The sequence below is a fragment of the Pelmatolapia mariae genome, linkage group LG16_19 (genome assembly GCF_036321145.2).
Source record: "Pelmatolapia mariae isolate MD_Pm_ZW linkage group LG16_19, Pm_UMD_F_2, whole genome shotgun sequence".
NCBI lineage: Eukaryota > Metazoa > Chordata > Actinopteri > Cichliformes > Cichlidae > Pelmatolapia > Pelmatolapia mariae.
The window spans coordinates 47,294,536-47,314,103 of NC_086241.1; the positions used below are offsets into that span (position 1 = coordinate 47,294,536).

The 19,568-nt window shown below is 41.8% G+C and overlaps 1 protein-coding gene across 1 annotated transcript; it reads right to left on the reverse strand.

Annotated features, from left to right (window-relative positions):
* Positions 1-10,901: 10,901 nt before the first annotated feature.
* LOC134645176 (protein L-Myc-1b-like) lies at positions 10,902-14,282 on the reverse strand. The gene is made up of 3 exons (XM_063498512.1): positions 13,973-14,282; positions 12,818-13,423; positions 10,902-12,169 (listed from the first exon to the last, which is right to left on the reverse strand). Exons 2-3 carry the CDS (start codon positions 13,341-13,343, stop codon positions 11,577-11,579), a joined length of 1,119 nt encoding a protein of 372 aa, XP_063354582.1. The 5' UTR covers positions 13,344-13,423; positions 13,973-14,282; the 3' UTR covers positions 10,902-11,576.
* Positions 14,283-19,568: the final 5,286 nt, after the last annotated feature.

Here is a 19,568-nt window from a genome sequence, read left to right on the forward strand (position 1 = left end):
TCCTCCTCCTCTTTGTTAACCCTTTCAGTGTCTAACTTCCTGGAGCAGTACTACAGCACGTGAGAAAGTGTGTGGCAACTGCTTGTTGCTGCCTATTGGACAGAGCACGCTGGTGTGTCAGAGGAGGGATGTGTCACGATGCTTGAAATATAGCCCTCCTTGCCTAGAGATGTAGCATCTGATATAACACAGAGCACAACATTACAGCTATGATTAGGGCTGTGATTATAATAATAATAATTATTGTTGTTATTATTATTAGTGCTTTTTATTATTATATGGCTTTATTAGATTTAACTGCAAGAGTAATTATGCACATTGCATCCCATGTGCTTTCCACTCACTAACATTTCATGCTCCTGTTCAGCAGTGTGAGAAATCGAGTCCATCCTGGGTCATTTACTCTCCCCCGTGCTTTTACAAATAATGCCTCCTTGCCTCCTTCCCATTTAATCCCTTGAGGACGTTTCCTTGGATTGAATTACAAAGCCATGGTCACAGTTTCCAAGCAACGGCCACAGAGTCAGACAGGCTGGGACTCCAGCACAACATCTAGATCTGATTGGCTGTGTGGACACAAGAGGCAGTGCAGCCCGCCTCCCAACAAAACACTGGCATCAGTCAGAGGAACAGGCAGGTGATGCAGGAAACAAAGATGAAAGTGCATGTCGTGCTTTGAAGAACATGAATGAATTATTAATAGTGTTAGCTGGGCTTTTATCACAGCTAACAGGCAATTCAGCAGCTAAAGATGTTTCTGGGAAGACGATACTGAGCAGACGCCCATGCAAGGAGTAAAAGGGGAAATAGACCTGCAACCTAACAGACTCCTATTGGATACAACATGCATCATGGCTGTCATTTTTAAATATCTGCCAGCAATATACAAAGGCAGCAAAGACTGACTGTTGACTTAAAAAAAAAAAAAAACATGCACATATTTTTAACAACATACTCATACAAATCTTAAACGTGTGTGTGTGTGTCTGGGTTAAATGTGTGTTATATTTTCAAGGAACTGACAACCAAATTGCATAAAGCTGCACATCAGGGTTGATTACACTTATCTTTCCAATACAGCAGCTCACATGATTACGCCCCCCGACGGGATAATATATGTGTTGCTGTGACCACACACGCTCCTCCACGTACCAGACACAAAGAGCTTTTGTTGATTCTCTGGATTACTTTTATGGATTGAAGACAACTAATGGATTTTTTGGCTCAGTGTGTGTGTGTGTGTGTGTGTGTGTGTGTGTGTGTGTGTGTGTGTGTGTGTGTGTGTGTAGCATCAGATAAATATGTGTTCACTTAGGTATCTGCACTGTCAGTAGATATGTTAGAGAGCAAGTGAAGAAGTAAGTGTTCAAAATGAGGAGATGTAAGAAATACAAATCTGACACTGTTGATTCAGTTCATAATTTCTATTACTGTGTTTGTTTGTTTTTTCTAAAGTTTAGCTTTGCATTTTTAATTTCATACAGCAGCTTTGATTAATTATTAATACACAGATTTGTTGTATTATTATCAGTGTACATTTGTGCAAATTTTCAGGCAGGCAGGAAGGAAAGTATTTTTTGCATCAGCTTGAAATTATTTACAACCTATTTGTTCAAACAGTGAGGAGGAAATCACAGACCTGTGGATTCTGACATAAATTTGTAGTTCACACTGGTATGCCTTTTTGAGGTGTTCATGCCTCTTTTCTGCTTCAAATGATGTCTAATCTAGAAGTGGTCTCACACATTTCCACCAGTAATGTTCACTTTGTTAGGTACACCTGTTCAGCTGCATGTTAGCACAACACAATACAGGCAACACAGGTAAACCACATGTCAGCAAATTTAATCCATTTAGACATGTAGACATGAACAAGACAACATCCTCAGAATGAGCTTCAGCACAGGGGAAGACTTTGAGTGTGACACATTTGCTGGCTGGTCTGAGTATCTCAGAAACTGCTACTCTACTGGGATTTTCCTACAGCAATCTTTAAAGTTTACAGAAAACAAAGAAAATGAAAACATGAAAATGTCTCGTCAATACAAGAGGTTGGAGGGGAAAGGCCACAAAAGCTAGGAAGGAAGGCAACAGTAAGTCAAACAGCATGAGTGAGTGTGGATCCATTCTGCACTGTATCAACAGTTCAGTCTGGTGCACACTGCAGGGCCTTTAGTACCAATTAAGTGTTGTTTAAACATGCCACAGCTTGCTGATCGTATGACCAAAGTGCACATCTTCTGATGGTTGCTTCCAGCAGGACATACCAACATACCATGTCACAAAGCTGTGGGAGGCCTGTGCCCGTGGCTCAGCACTACAACGGATTTGGAAAAGACAAATAAGTGCAGAGGAGTCAGCAGCATCACTCTTTTTTTCTTTTTAATTTTTCTTTTCTTTTTTTTTTGCATGTGACACTTACATCCACTAGAGTGTAGTAGAGGCTTGATTGTGACTCTCTGCATGTTCTGACTACTTCACAGCTCCATTCATCTTTTACGGGGCTGTAAACAGAGGATGTGAAATAGAAACTTTGCAAGTGTGAGAGAGGAAGTTGTTAAACTGTAGTACACTGCTGTCTTAAAACATTTAAACTTTTCAGTCCTTGCTGCTGTTATTATTTTCTAACAACTATGGTTTTAGAAAAATAACCCCAAATATAAGACCAAATGTTAGATAAAAGAAAACCCAGTAAAATGTAACAATAAAGCTTTGCATACGGCAGCGTGCATGAGTATCAGGAGCAATAAAAGGGTACACATTAACAAAACTATATCAGCATCTTTCTTATTAGTTAGAAGTGTGTAAAAATTGCAGTTGTGCTATCTGCACAGCATCAGTGATGTTTTTACCATTTAAGAAGCAAATCCCTGAGCCTACAATTATATTCGCCTTTGTGTTGTAGCCTGAAACTCTTAGGGGGTTAACAGGACACGGAGACAGTTGGGCCGCACCCACCAAGTTGATTTGAATAACGCCAGCATTTGGCCTGAGGCTCACAAGAGCCAGCCTTTCTTCATACCGGCTGTTAAACCACTCCCCGCCTGATGCACCCTGTAGTGGCGGGAAATGTTAACAAGGACACAGAAACACTATAAATAGGAATAAAGAGGGAGTCTGGGATTGCACTGACTGGACTCTGTACCTTCATTTATCCTGCAAAATCAGATACACCGTAAAAGACAAACAGAAAGGAAGAAGGCTAAAGAAGCAGAAGAAGAAGCAACATGCAGCTCCACCTCCCATTTTGGCGCGAGACTGCCATAGAGATAAAGGTCCTTTAGTGGGTGGAGACAAAGAGAAGGCATGAGTGGAGCAGGGCAGAACAAAGAGAGTAGAAGCACCGACCACCCCTCCACCCCCATCTCACCCTCACTCCTTATCAGGCCCCACCCCCCCAAACACACAGCCTGAAGGCTTGAGGCAAGCCAGATGACTATTATAACCTTAATCAGTCCTTCAAAGCAGCCACTCAGGCATGTTCACCAGCACCGGATTCTTTGTTCTTACTGGGGTTTTATTTGGTTTTAGCTTCCTCTTTAATTTATATTTCAAAAACACACAGCCATACACACGTGCACATACTGTTATCGCGCACAACTAGGGCCTTTCCTCCCTTTTACTGGTGCAGAAAGCTCACACAATCAAGCTAAAGAGCCCGGGCTGTATGCTGAAATGGTGGCATAGATCTCCAAAAGGGACCACAATGTACTCCATATCCCTATCCTAATTCCTTGCCATTTAATTAAACACATCTACCTTTATGTTGTGAGAAAAAAAATACATAGCAGCAGTTCCCCTCACTTCCTGCCTTCTCCAATGGGTTCGTCACAAAAACAGGAAGTCTGTGCTGCTCATGTGTTTCCTAGGTCTCTCTGTCTTTCACAAGAACACACGCGCAGGCTTATAGCGGGAAAGGGAAAAACAGGGCATTCATTATTACATAATCTCCACAGAGGTGGATACTATAGACCTCTCTGACAACAGCAGTCACTGACTGTCCTGACTTGCAGTTGAAAAGAAGGAATTGTAACTATGCAAAACGAACAGACGCTTCTGCACCTTTGCCATCTGATAATGCAGACCTAGAGTACTTATATGTGTCCTTGGATGTGTGTGCATTTGCATTCGAGCACTTTAAAGGTATACTGATGCAAAAACGCCATGCATCAGCCTCACTTTGCAGTAACTGGTCAATAAATTGGCCTTTGTGTGGCGGGGGTAGGGGTGCTGATTTCTGAAGGTCTGACCCAAGGACCTGGGGAGAGGGGGGGTAAAAGTTGTAGTGGTGGTGGTGGTGGTGGGAGTTGCAGTTGCGGGACAACAACTATGAGGTCTGTCGGGGGGTTAAAGGGGACAGGGGGGAGGGGTAAAGCCCCTCTCTGAGTAGCTTTTGGGTGAACGGGGGGTTGGGAGGGGTTGATGGCACTCAATGGGGCTAAATTCAAAAGATGCAGCAAGTGTCCCAACTTTAACTGAAGCAACCCTACACCACTGAGCCAAACAATGGAACATCTGCTGGCTGACAAAAGCTGGCAGTTTGCTGAGAGAGCAGCGCTAGCTGTGTGTTGCTTCTCTGTGTGTGAAGCCCCCCCCAGCAGTGGCAACAGGTTTGAACATACTCCTAAGATTCTTGACTGATTACCGCACCTCCTCTGTACACAGCAGATTATTTCACTTCATTTTAAAAGCGTAAGATTTTTATTTTTTTTTAAGTGGTTTTAAGAGTAGAGGAAGTTGATTCTGGCAGTCAGGGAAGTTAGAAAAAGTACTGGTATGCTGGACTTTGAAGTATCTAAGTTATGTGTGAGTGAACTATCCGCCATGACAGATTGTCATCTTGAACGTGAGTTTCAGATTAACAGGTAAAACTAACAGTATTAATATAAACATTGCAGTAACTTAAGTAATCAGTGTATTTATTTGTTTGTGTTTTCATTTGGGTGGTAGCTTTAAACACAAAAGTGAGTCTGTCTTCTTTAGAGGTTCATATGAGCAGACAAGGAGGATCAATAATATTAACTAGAAGTTTTGTTTCTGTCAACCTGAAGAAGAAAAGTACAATATTCACTCTCTTTTTAGTGACTTTTTTGTGCTTTGTTGACTTAAGAAATATGTTACATTTTGTTGTACACATTGTTTTCTGTATACAGTTCAAATCAATACAATCCAAATCACAACAAGAGTAACTTTAAAGGGTTTTATATTTTAAGGACCCTGTAATAATAGAGAGAAAACCCGGCAATCAGACAGCCACCTATGAGCAAGCACTTGGTGACAATGGGAAGGAAAAACTCCCTTTAAACAGGAAGAACCCTCTGGCAGTACCAGAGCGTTTCACCTAGGCTGAGCCCTGGACTTGGGCTGAGCCATCACCTTGATCTGTTTCTTTTGCAACCATTCTGATGTAGATTTGCTGTGCTGGGGATCACTGTCCTGTTTATGATGCAGTTTGGACCAAGCTTTAACTGTTGGACAGATGGCCTCACATCTGACTCTAGAATACTTTGATATACAGAACAGTTCATGGCTGTGTTAATGATTGTAAGGTGTCCACATCCTGTAACTGCAAAACAAGCCCAAATCTCCACCCCACCACCACGGTGCATGACAGCTGGTATGAGGTGTTTGTGCTGATATGCTGTGTTTGGTCTTTGCCAAATGTGGTGCTGTATGGTATGACCAAAAATGGCAAATGGTCAGACTGCAAAACTATCACATCTGCAAGTTAGCATTTTTGTATTAAAATAATAAGTTAAGCAGCCTTACAAACATACATTTTACTTGTTGCCTTCTAAAACACAATGCACTGTTAATTACAAGCTAACCATCAAGAAGTCAAACTCAGCAAAACTAAATGTGGGAAGTCTTGGCTAAAAACACAAGCCAGAAATTTATAGCATCTGCACAGAGCCACACAAACAGTAACTAAACAATAAATTATAGGCAGCCAATGACCAGATTTTATATAAATCTCAAAGCATTTAAGACCAGTTTGTATTGTAATATGTTACAAACACACAGTGAGGCAAATTACCTCCTTTATCTCAGTTAATGTCTGCATATAAACTGGAAGTAGTTGTGGTGACCGTCAAGCCTAAAGCTCCATGTTTAGCCAAAGACACTGGAACAACAACAACCATAATAATAAGCAGAAGAACTGAGCAGCTTTAAAACACAAAGTTGTAAGTTGCTTTACAACAAGAAAAAACATAATAAAGCATAAATAAAAATAAAGCATAATTTGAGAATTAATTACATAGAAACAATGCCATCTTGGTAAGAATAAAAGGAAATTTAAATACAATAAATAAGCTGATGGTGAGACAGAAACACATTATTCATGTCCTCTAACACAAAATATATTTTACTCTTCCTAACCATCTTGACAATTGACTGCTTTATTAGCATCGGCGTATGGCTTGAGATAAATTGGGCACTCATTAACACCCGAGGACGAGAGTTTTGGTGGGAGCCACCAAGGGCTCATGAGCATGCTCGAAGACCTTTTGATGGGTTCATTATAATCGGAGTGGTGCTGTGTCTGGACCCAGATGGCGGTAGTGTTCACACTAACAGGATTAAGATAAACCCTAGATTAGATTATTACCCTCCCGAATTTATGCTGCTAACTCACAATGGGCCAGACGCGGATGGGTGACAAATTAAAGGAAAAAACCTGCAGGTGAGTAAGTACTTGTTACTGAAAATCAGTACCAAGCAATTGGCGTTATCTGAATCTAAACATTTTTATCTTTGTGGGATTAGTCCCTTCTCGAGGAATGAGAGGGGGTCACTGAAAGATAAGAGGGTGAATAGTTTACTGATGTTTTCACACACAGATGTTAACACAGCTGAGGATAAATAGAAGACCTTTGACTGATTTGTTAGACAGTTCACTAAGTGTGACTCTAATTTTGACATAGCTTTAAATAAGAACGCCAAGCCACATTAAAGCTACTCTCGGGGCCCAGCATCCTTATTTTTTCAGTTAATTTGTCACCCATCAGCTGTCTGCTGAGGAGGGTAGTTGAAGTGCTTGTGAGGAGTCACAACAAAAGCCTTCCGAACTGCTGTGCTGTACAACAGGTGCTGTGCTCGTTTGGGTTTAAGAGCACATCCATTTGTTGGACCTGGTTTGACACCACTCAGCTGAGGCCAGATGCATTTGGATAAACCAACACGCGGGGCCTGTTCCAGCTGAATCATCACTGTTACGTAACAATGTCTTAGGAAGGGGAGTGTGAGCGGCACAGAGAAGTAGACAAACCAAGCCTCAGAAGACTGACCTAGATCAGCAATCCGACAGATAAGTACCCGAAGAAAGGGTGAGGGAGGGAAGAGAGGATAGTGGGAGCTCTAACTCTGGAGGGTGTAGTGGGTGGAGAGAAAAACAAACAGGAAGCCAGGAATAGTGGAATCGCCACTTAGGAAATATGACGAATTTGGGTCAGTAGGCAGAAAGACTAAGGACAATAAGCAGCGAAAGTTTCCTTGAGCATTTCGGCATCTGTGTTTTGTGTACACCCACAACCAGATGCGTGCATGAGCGCCTTTTCCCGCTTGTGTTTTCCACATCTTCCCTGACCGTCAGCCTCTTGAAAATAGAATAAGGGGAAGGGTGTGTGTGTGTGTGCGCGGAGAGTTGAGTAAGAAAATGATGACAATAAGTCCACTTCTCGTCTTTCCACCAAACTAAGATTCAGAAAATCTGTGTGCACAACCTAAACACAGGGCCTCTGACTGGAGATTATTCAGCTTATTCTCAAAGACAACATCATAAGGTTATTATTTTTGTTCCACATTTATTGTATGCTATTATATATTATTGTAAGTCAGCGACGAGCAGCCAGTCTTACAATCACGACCTGTGCAGTGCGTTCATGGTCTGTTTCCTCCTCTGTCCCACTGTGTCAACACGCAATATATACACACTACACAAGTCAAGCCAGTCACACAGCCAGATAATACACCGAAAATATTGCACAATGTGCCAGTGTCTGTATCTGTGTCTCTGTGTGTATGACTGTTTCCCTCTCTCTCTCTCCCTCTTAAAATGCATAGCTAAGAGATTCATCACAGTGACAGCTAGGGGATTTTAACAATTGCGAAAGCTGATCCTCTCACTTCTTTCCTAGAACATGCATGCACTGCCTGAGTTGCTTAATTAAAGGTTAAGTGACATTAAAAAAGGAAAAAAAGAAAAAAAGGCCCTCCAGATTCACATGTACTGTAGTTTATCAGCAAGAAATGCCAGAGCAGCAAGTACTACAAGTCTTTTTTCTCATCAGGGAGACTTGCCAAAGATGTTCTCACCTGCTTTTTTCTTTCTTTGTTTTGCCATTTCATCTGACGAGATGTATGCCAAAGGCAATAAAGTCAAAATATATAAATTCATTCTTTCACTGGCAGCACATAATCAGAGTGGACTCGTTGTTTAACACCTAACTCTACGTGATAAAGTAAATTACAGTGAGTGTTCTGCCGTCTTACTCACAAGAGGTCAACACAGCAGTTGGCCCCACATGTTGGAATTGGCTTTACTAAGAATGCCAGATGCGCTTCTTGAATAACAAATAAGGGATTCGTGTCTCTTCTTGGGATTGAAACGGGAATCTTTTTCTTGGTAGGTGAATGGGCAAAAATACGTGTTTCATCATTTCTGAACTTGTCAGGGTTCTTTCAGCTTTCCTAGCCTTTCCTCTCCAATCTCACCCTATCTGCTTGGTTAAACACAATTTGAATCAATCATTTACCCTATTAATAATGCTACACAGTATTGAGTCAAAGGATTTCCCGTGCAGCAGTGCACTGATGCATCTGACAAGAAGTTAGCGCCTGCATTAGATCTCATTCTTACAAGCAGGTGCTCTGTCATTGCACATTGCCTAGTCGCAGCAAAAAAAACAAAGTGGATTGACTCAAAAAGAGAATTTAAGATTTCGCAAGACAAGTGTGTGACTGTGGGTTTAGAACAAGGATATAAATCAAAACAAGGCTGCCCTCCTCCCAGTCAAATCATCAATTCTCCACAGTCCCACCCCAGTCTTACACATCACACACTGCCTGACCAGCAGTGATGCTGTCACTTTTCCCAAGGATTTGCAGTGTATGCTACAAGTCTCGGCACTTATATATACTGGATATTGAGCAAGAGCTATAGGGTACAGCGAAAAATTGCAGCTGTAAAAAGTGAGAGGCACGTTGCTCAATGTGGACAACCAGAAAATCCAGTCTGGCAAGTTAACCGTCAGTGGCACAGAGCATCCAGCAGGACAATCAGATCCTCTTACCTCATTGTTTCCCTCAGGAAAAGTCTTGTTTTTTTAAAAAAACACTGGAGCCCAGAGTTTCTGCTGTCAATATTAGCAGGAATGCAAATGGTTCTCACCTTTTAAGTGAGAAATGACACTTTTTTGTCACCGTTCATGTCTACATAGCGCACTGCAGGAACCCACGTGTGCAGTATGTGTTTTAGTTCCTCAAACAGCATCTCAAGTTTTGCCCAAGAACTAACATTTTATTTGCATCCACGACACGATGCACTTAATACTTTACATGTTGCTGTTGGGAGTTAGAAAATGAAGTGAAACTTACAGTTGAGTCTCTTGGAAAAGGTGATTTTTAAATGAATTTTGTCGTTGGAAGGTAACTGGAAACACACAGAGACTTTGTTCCTATCTGGCCCAAGACCTGATATCCGATTTCTGCTTTCACTTCCTGATGCAAAATAAAGTTTAAGCAACAAACTAGAGGCCATGTGCACCGAAGCTGGTCGCCATCACAAGTTTGTTCAGGTTTGCATTACCTGATATCCTGGTTGGTTTGTTTTCTCCTTAGTGTGGAAATATGAGACCTGCAAAACATACCATTTCTTCAAGAAATATAAGGTAATTGGGAAGAAAGTATAGCATAGTCAGTATTGTGTTATGTTAAACTGAGCCTCATGAGGCCAAATATTGACTCGGTGAAGGAAATATATATTAAACTGTGCCAGAAAACAGTGCCCTCAGGACTAAAAACGGGACCCGTTGAATAAACACGGGCAGGTGGAACACCAGCCAGTTCCAGGCAAAACAAAAGCCAAGTGAGGTGCGAGACGGTTGGAGTTCAGGGTGTGCCTGGCTCGTCTGTCAGGCTGAACTAGAACAAAGTGCCTGCTTTGAGTTTATTAAACAAATGACTGCAGCTCAAACCTGAGTCATCCAGGCTTGCAGAGACTCGTTGGTAAGGTCGCACACCAGGCAACATCACCAGGAGCTTGGATGCATGAAGTTAGTTTCATATTCGTCCTTTAGGCCAATTTACTATAGAATGAATTCCACTTAAAGGGGGTGAATAGAAGGATGCTAACATGTTTGAGACCAGTGTTTTTAATGTAGGTTAAGAATGGTCTACATTTTATGTATTGCTTTAAAATAAATAAATATATATATATATATATATATATATATAAATCCTTGACTGCATTACCTGTGTGAATAGCTGCACTGGATCCAAGCAGATGTTTAAAAGAAAAAGAAAAAAAACCCAAGGGACTGTTCTAAAGATACCGATTGTATTTGTGTGTGAGCGTGACCCAATTCAGAGCACATCAGGTGCCCAGCATGCAGCAGTCACTGCAGAGGGGAGAATCACACAGGAATCTCTTCAAGGACGAGTCTCAAGGACAACCTCAGCTCAACCTTGTGTAGACCAGCATCTTGTGCAGGAGAATCAATACGTTAAGATACTGTTGGCTAATTTGAATGATCTGCCCTTATTTTACACTTGATCGGGTACAATAGAAGGCAATGTTTCTGGAGGACAGCAGCCCATCAGCACGACTGGGAGGCACTTTGCTCCTCATAACTTTCTCTATTTGAATAAAACAAACAGTAGACCTCAGGTTCGTATGCAAATATGGTATAAAAATTTAATGATGCTATTGTTGTTAGCATGCTTATAAAACAAAATCAGAAGAAGCATTGAAAGTGACGTGTGAGTATAAAGTACAGTAGTGCAACCTTTATCATCCCAGTTTTCCTCCTATTATCCTATCAAAACAGAGGCTTTTGGGTAGCCTGGTGTTACACCACCCAGAGGAGTAGAGTCTTTGTTTTATGGAACCTCAAATAATCAGTCATACAAAAAAAAAAAAAAAAAAAAAAAAAAAAGTAATTCATTCACTCCCAGCTACACAGAAAGGCATTCATGCATCACTCCATGTGCAATGGTGAAATGAAGAAACACACATATTCAAAAGGCTACAAATGTTTGCTCTTGGTTAGCAATTAACAGGCAATTCACATCATGGTATTGATGAGCATCAATTCATCAACCCAACTACTGACCAAAAAAAATAAAAAATAAAAAAATCTAACCACTCCTCATCATCAGAACAGGTTCACAGGCCAGCACAGTCAATTCACAACAACAGCTGAATGCATTCCAAACAAATTTCACAGCTATTCACATGAGGCATGTAGAAAAAAAAAAAAAAAGCATAGCTTTTCAAAAGTGACGGGTAACTTGTGAGCAAAAGTTCTCGGGGGTGAATGAGGCAGTTTATTTTGAAGGCGCGCTTGTTTGGAGGCTCAAGAGCACTTGAGTTCAGATAGCCTGCGAAGGAGCTGCTGGCGTCTGGATTTGAGGCGCTTCTTCTCCTGCAGCTGCCGTTTCTCCCTGCTGTGCAGCTCCATGAGGTACTCTGTCGCCTGGGTCAGGATGGCCACCTTTGGCGTTTTGGCCGACTCTAGGCCTGGGATCTGATCCCGTAGGGCAAGGAAACGAGACCTGAGGTCATTCCTCCTCTTCCTCTCAAGGAAATTGTGGTTCCGTCTGCGGTCCGTGTCGTCTGTGTCCGAGTTCTGTGAAGCCTCCGAGGAGGATGATGGTTGGGAGAGATGAGCTGAAGCACCGGGTCCCATAAAGGCACGCTTGCTTGGGGGTTCTTCCTCCTCCTCCTCCTCCTCCTCATCGTCATCCTCCTCCTCCTCCTCCTCCGGTTCTGGCTCACTGTCTGGGGAACGAGCAGCATAGTTGTGCTGCTGTCTGTGGACAGACATGTGAAAACGTTTGGGGCAGGGGTCCGCCCGGACCGTGATGGTGACTGGTTTTCGGACATTTACCAGCCGCACCCGGTTCTGCTTGTTCTCCACAGTGACTACATCGATCTCCTCTTCATCATCTGTCATCACACAGACAAATAACTCATCAGTAAACACAGAAAAGGGACTCACTCTACAAACTTGCAAATTCCTACAAAGCACTCAAGCTAGTTCAACCTTTAAAAGCAATTCCATAAAACAAACAAGCAAATCCCTATCCCTCAGTGCCAGGATGGCAGAGCAGCAGGTGAGGCGCTTAGAGCAGTGGTGGTGCATGCCAGGTTGAATTCCATGGCAAGAATTGAGGCTTTAACCACTGAGCATTATTCAGCAGTTTCAATGAACACTTTTTATGCTGATAGGGAACAACCCCTAATTTGGGAAATGCTTGAAAGTTATTCTCACGGTCTGTCAGTGTTTTTGAAGCAGCAATAAATCATCAGCGGGTTACCCCACCCTTCTACTGCACTCTGATTTCAATGCAGAGCCAGAGGAAGAGAATTGAAGGGGGGTAGAACGAGAGTAGCAGGGGCGCGGTTTTTAAAATACTACACTCAGCAAGCTTCCAGCCTTTAGGTGACTGTGTCACATTTGATAACCTCACCATGCAAGTCAGACCACAGCTATGCAACCGCAGCCCCCGCTTTCCAAATTACGCACTGTTATGGGCAATTTAATCCTGGAGCAGGGCAGGGTGGGGCAAATCAGAGGCATGGCTGTATCCTTACCAGAGGAATCAGAGCGGGACTCAGAGCCAGACGACGCCGGCTTCCTGCAGCTGCTTGCGGGGAAGGTGAGAACAGCAGCGGGGTCAACGCAGTCCGTCGCCTTGATGGAGAGCAAGCTACCGGGCGAGACGCACTGCGCTTTGTTCGCTCTTGCGGAGATCTGGGGGACGGGGGGAACACCGGTGTGCCCCGCAGCCGGCGTTCTCCCGTTGACCTTCTCCAGCTGCTTGCTGGCAGAGAAGCTACTCCACATGCAGTCCTGAATTATGTGGGCGCTGAGGTTACCGAATAACTCCTCGGTGTCCGGGATGAACTGACCCTCGCACTCGTCCTCCTGGCCCAGCATTTTGGAAAACACGCTGAGCCTGTCTCCCGGCGAGAGGGGGTTTAGAGTCCGGGTGGGAGACATGGGAGGGGTGGGAAGCAGCTCGAACTTTTTCCATATGTCCTCGCTTGGTGCGGTTGATTTGTAAAAATCCTCCTCGGTATCCAAATAATCGAAAAAATAGTGCGAGTCGAAGTCCATTTTCCCGGCTAATAATATCCTCCAGAGTTTATTCCCAGGAATGATCCAGTGGCACACACGAGTGGCTTCTGAAAAACGTTCTGCACAACCAGAGAGGAAATTTCAGAGAGATTAGCAATGATCTTTTTCAAGCAGCCTAGTTCCCAGCACATGCACGATCACATATCAAGTAGCCCATCCATCTAATGGGACATTATCAGGACATCGCAATCCCCCTAACAGCCTACTTTCTACAAATGGGACCATATCAATAATTGATGCCATCTTGCAGATGCTCCTCTTTGCGCTGATGGACTCAAGCTGTTCAGACACATATGGTTATTAAATAATCTAGTTATATATACGTGTGTGTGTGTGTGTGTGTGTGTGTGTGTGTGTGTGTGTGTGTGTGTGTGTGTGTGTGTGTGTGCAAACTTGGGATTTAAAACAAGTGTGAGGGCATACGAGAGGCTACAATAACTGCGTAAAAGTGCCAGACGGTATTTCCTGAATTGAAAACAGCGCTTTGTTCCACTAAGCAGCTATGTGAAGCGGTAGAGGAGATCACTGAGCAGCCACACTGTTACTGAACAGGTCCGTTTCTTCAAGTGAAACTTTCAAAGACGAGACTACAGAATTAAACCACTTACCGGCTCTCCCCGAAATTTCCGATGCGTAATTCAGCGCACAGAAAAAAATAGAAATCCCCCCAACGGCAACGAAAGACCCAATTGTCTTCAATTCACGAAAATGTGATGGCTTAAAACCAAATCCAGTTGTTTCTGGTGTGCGATCTACACGTTTTTGTTCCAGATAAATAAAACAAAAGAACTAAAAAATAAGAGAGAGCCCAAAAAACGCCGGGGCTGAAACAGCACGCGCTATACTCTCCCCGGCCTCCACAATAAAGAGCCACACAGTGCGTTTTTCGCGCCAGTGAGATACCCTGTTATAAGGCGTCTGAAGCAGGGAGGAGCCTCAGAAAATTCTGCAGCAAGCTGTAGATCCGGGTAAGCCCCCTTTATTTGCATCAGAGCCGTAGTGTAGGTGGGGTTGTGCACAGCCCCGCCCTGGCTGCTACACCAGTAATGATTACAATAACTGACACTTATTTTCATATCATTTTTCACTGTTCTTGGCAATTGTGGGCTAATGGGGAAAGAAGAATAAGGGAAGCTAGGAAATGTTTTCCGTTGCAGAAGAACAATGCAGGGCAAATGTGCTAGATCCAGACTTGTTACTGTTTGGTGTGCTGTGGAATATTTCCACCTTATTTCATTTTAAGTTTGAATTGAACGTTTTATGGTTAGTCATAAATTATAAAGCACTAAATAATATATTACTAAAACCTAATGGGTTTTAACTTGTCACATTCAACAAAACTGCATGCCCAAAATGTTTAGTTTAACTCATTTAATTACATGTCAGTTTTCGGTTTTCATTTTGTTACAAAATTAAAGAGTAAAATGTTGAATCTGATGCAATCTGGTCCAATAAAATATTCGTGCTTGACATGATAATACCCACGGGAGCCATTTTTGCATGAAAAGTGCTGCAGATACAGGACCGACTCAGTATTTTGACATTGTTTTGCATGTAGCACTAAATCAGTTTTAGACCCTGCATAGTTGTCACTGTGGGGCCACGTTGCATTTGATGTCGTTACTCACTTCAGTCTCTAATCAAACAAAACTGCGAGACAAGGCTGTCAACCCTGAAGCCATACAATACTTTTAAGATTAAGACCGTTTTCTCTAATCCCATCAAAATCAGCAGAACTGGCAGTTAAAGACTATAAAAAAATGCCAGAGTAGTTGGAGTTAATCTCCATTACTGATAAGCAGTGGTAAGAAGTTACTCTTAAATGAGTTCAAATGTGGATTGACTGGGCATGGAGCAGTTTTCCAAAGCTGCATGCGAACCCCTGTTGAATCACACTAGCAGGCCTCTTCATTTGTATTACAAAAGCTATGAATTCAAAGGAGATAGACCTTCATTTCCATACACAACATCTCCACAAAGACAGAGTCTGAAGTAGTTAATAGGTGTATTCTGTCCCAAGTTATGAAACATTGTCCTGCTGCTGGGTGGAGCGCACATCTTTGAACGACCAGCTTTTATCACAAAAGATCACCAAGCACCCAGTCAACGTTCAGCTGTTAAAATATCTGGTGGTGGGGGTGAAGTGATCAGAGTAATCTTCTTTACAGTTGGAGCAAACTTTTCCAGCAGCTGCAGGTTAACGTCTTAAACAAACACTGCTATGTTTGCTTTTAACTTCCCGCTTACAGATGACAGTTACAGCTTTGCCAGCAGCATAAGTCTGCCCTCAAGTGACCTCAGACATTTAATCGTGTTAACACTGATCATGATGTAATCACTGGGTAATGATGAGGCTTTGTGCTCACTGGCAAGCAAAAGGTCAAAGTTTGCCAGCGTCTCGTGATCAGACAACAGCAGACTGAAGTTGTACGCCACCCCAAATCTTTCCACCCTCCTAAAATATTGATTGGTTTGGTCCATAGCGTACTCACGCTGTGATACTGAGGCCAAATTATGGATTCTGATTGGTGACTGGGGCTTCTTTGGTCAGTGACTGACTTTAAGTTGGCCACATGCCACTATCGGTTTGGGCAGCAAAGGCAGTATCAGTCAGTTTGAGGAAAATTGATTACTGGATCTTCTAATAATTGTCCTGGTCTTGGCACGACATAAGTAGAGTCAAAAGATAGGATTTTTTTTTTTTTTTTGAGGATTTTGAAGCACTTAGAGGTTAAAATTCTTAATTCTTGATTTTAAAGATCACCAGCTTACAAAAGACTACATAAACTCTCCAAACACAGCCCGGCAAGTAGCAGCTCTGGAGCGTTTCAACACATAATTAGAGCTTCCTGAGCAGATGGTGTATGCCAAGAGTAACCATTTCTATCTCCACTGGAAGTTCACAACTTAAACTCAGGAGTGAGCGCCCAGGACATGAGACATATGTCTAAAGTATAAGCTGCATTTAAGTTACAAGTCTTCGTATCAATAATAGAGTTCATCTTATTTGTATTGTTCAAATTGTTGTGACTTTTTAAAAATAGCAAAATAAAGGAAAACTCGTAATGTCTGCAGAACCTTGTGATATTTTAAAGCAGATTGAACGTGGTCTAAATAAAAAATGATTTGAACACTTTGAAATCTGGGCTCATTTTAAGTTTCACCGATGTGATTTTGGAGCTCTTTTAGCCCTCAAAGCAAAGACCACAGCCTTTAGATCCTGCAGCTTCACATCCTATAATTACACAGTGGACCAGCCCTCAGTCTGCTATGTTGGGACTGTTTCATCCCTGCCAAAGAGAAAGAAGAAAAACACTGGTCTCATAAAATTCAGATGAGTTCCTCCTCCTCTGTTCGTCTTTTCGGTCCCTTTCGTTAAAACCTGGAGATACTTTCCTCATCCGAGACAATGTAGGGGTAACAATGCTTAACACCAACAATAGTATCTCCCCAGGTCACTGCCCAGCTTAACTTCAAGTACCCTCCTTTGTTCTTTATTGTTATAGTAACATATGTGTGAGGGTGGTAAAAAGGGGGTGCAGGGACTTTGGTTTCCCCCTCAGTAGAGCCATCATGTATCTGTAACACCCACTCAGCAGCATGAAGAACATCAAGCACTGCTGTGGAGGAATTTGGATGGGTTTTCAGGGTCTGTCTGTAGAATTGTCCCCATTTGCTACACAAGGGAGGGGGTGTCCTGTTCCCCACGACCCCAGTGACACACAGAACCTTCTAACCCTGAACTCTGACCCTATCCTCCCAAATATCTTTAACAGGTCTAAAAATGGAACCAGCCAACCAACTGCGCAGGAGAAAGAAAACATAAATAAATCCCCAAAGTCTTATTGCTCCCGTGGGATGTAAGCCATCATAGTGTGACACCTCAGGGCCTTCCTGAGAATACTATGAGAGTGCATTCAGCAGGGCGCCAGTTTTACCTGTTAACTGTTGTCACATGCCAAAGATTTGTATCAGTCAAAGCATGCATTACATCAGCTTTTCACTGCTGATGTTATCTCACACATGTTCACTTCCTCAGTTAACTGCCGCACATAGTGAAAGGATTGTAGATATGATTGCTGTGTAAGTTATTGAATTAATACAATGATGAAATCAACACTTGTGGAAAGTGAGCATGGTTAAAGATATGATTGAAGAATGTTTACAGTTTTTAATTGATTTTTTTCACCATTCTGCAGTTTCTCATCACAGCACTGTCAGTCACTTCAAACCCGATGAAGCACTTTACATACAAGATTAACTAAGTTCTGTGCAAATATTTCAAAGGACAAACCAGTGTTTTGTCTACAATTGAGAACCTAGCAAAGAATCGGTGTGTTTCTAGCAGCCTGTCACAAAAACACATAATTTGTTCACCTCTTTAGTTGAATCTCTGAAAAATGCCAGATAGTCATAACGGGCATAAAATTGTAGTTGTGCACTGATCTGATGTGCAAAGATCTATTAGCCAGAAACGGGGAAATGGGGAGAAAATGCTGAGGCATGCCAAATTACACAAGGATGATTTGCCGATCAGTAGCAACACGTCTAATAGAGTCATCACTTCAGGTTTAAAGTTTTTGGTTAAAATTTTCAATATGTGCAGAGAAGTTCAGGAAAGAATAAAGGTGTTCATACCAAATATTGACTTTGAAGTTCGTTAGAATTGCCCCCCCGCCATACACTGAATTTCCATGCATATTTCAGTGAACCGCTGCAGCTACTTCTCTTTTTCCTAACGAAATAGAAAGAAATTAGCGTTGGCTCAAGACTTTTGCACAGTACTATATGTGCCAAAGTTTAATGAAACGGTTCAAAGAGGCCATGAGAACACTGCTATAGTAGACTGACTTAGACTGCCACCTGGTGCTTGCTAAGGGTAAATAATCTGGGAATTGATTTCTTTGAAGTGCACCTGAAAAACTAGAGTGAGATAACAGAGAGGGAGATGAATGTTGGAAGGCAGGCAGCTATTTTCAATGCACGCAGGTAAAAACTGCTCAAAGAGTGAGCAAAGTCTTGCATTAAAAACACATTAGGAAACAAATCAAAAGTACTGAGCAGTGTCTACTTCAAAAATCACATCTTTTTTTTCTTTCTCATTCTGTGTTCATTTTAGTCTTTATTTTTAAAAAATACAACTGAAACATGATGCCACCCAACCGGAAGCATTAAAACATGGCTGACCCTAATTTTTAAATTAAATGAAGAAACAGGCAGCTGTTGATTAGCACTGTTGTCTCACAGAAAGAAGGTCCTGAGTTCAATTCCACCATTTAGCCTTTTTCCACAGTCCAAAGACATGCAGTAGTGAGGTTGAGTTGAATGCGAATGATAGTCTGTTAGCCTGGCGACGTGTCCAGGGTGTACCCTGACTCTTGCGACCCTGTCAAGGAAAAGAGGATGGATGGAAGAGAAAACTGATGTTCTATTGTTACAATCCTCTCACCATCGTAAGTGTTGTTCTTGGCCCTTACATTAGATCCTTCACATTCACACCTATGGGCAATTTAGAAACACCGGTTAACCGAAACCACTAATCAACAAAATGAAGCTGTTGTCAGAGCAAGCTTCTTTGAGCTAAGGCTCATTAAAAAGGATTAAGCTGTGCCTCACCTTCACTGATTTTGAGAAGACGATTCTCAGATTTTTTTAAAATCTTTTTTTTTAATTCATATATTGCAATAGTTCATTCAGTTGTTTTTTTTTACACTGACTCACAATTAGAAATGATTTTACATTTTATGAGTTTATGCTGCACTATAGTATTATTATAATTATTATTAGTAACAGTGATAAAAAAAATATTCCATTTAATTTAACATGATAAAATATTTACTTTCTGCATCATATAGTGATGCAGAAATATGATGTAATGTTTAACTTCCTAGAACGGAACTAATTTGCTTTTATTGGCGAGAACGATATCTACCACTGTGCAGTGAAGCTGTAATTTTGAAAAGATCACAAACAGCATCACTACAAATTGTAAACAGTCGTACAGAAGCCCTTTTCCAGTAATGTAGGGATATATATATATATATATATATATATATATATATATATATATATATATATATATATATATATATATATATATATATCCTTGTTATTCCGCTTCCAGCTCATCCATATGAGTAATCCAGGTAGCCTATGAGTCAATAGTGAAAAATAATAGGGACCACTTCATCTGAATCATGGTTT

Bases quoted from the DNA above. Each gene is read 5' to 3' on its own strand.
- LOC134645176 (XM_063498512.1), bottom strand. From the start codon at position 13,343: ATGGACTTCGACTCGCACTATTTTTTCGATTATTTGGATACCGAGGAG. The intron at 12,170-12,817 runs GTAAGGATACAG...GTGTGATGACAG, and splicing joins GTCCCGCTCTGATTCCTCTG to ATGATGAAGAGGAGATCGAT.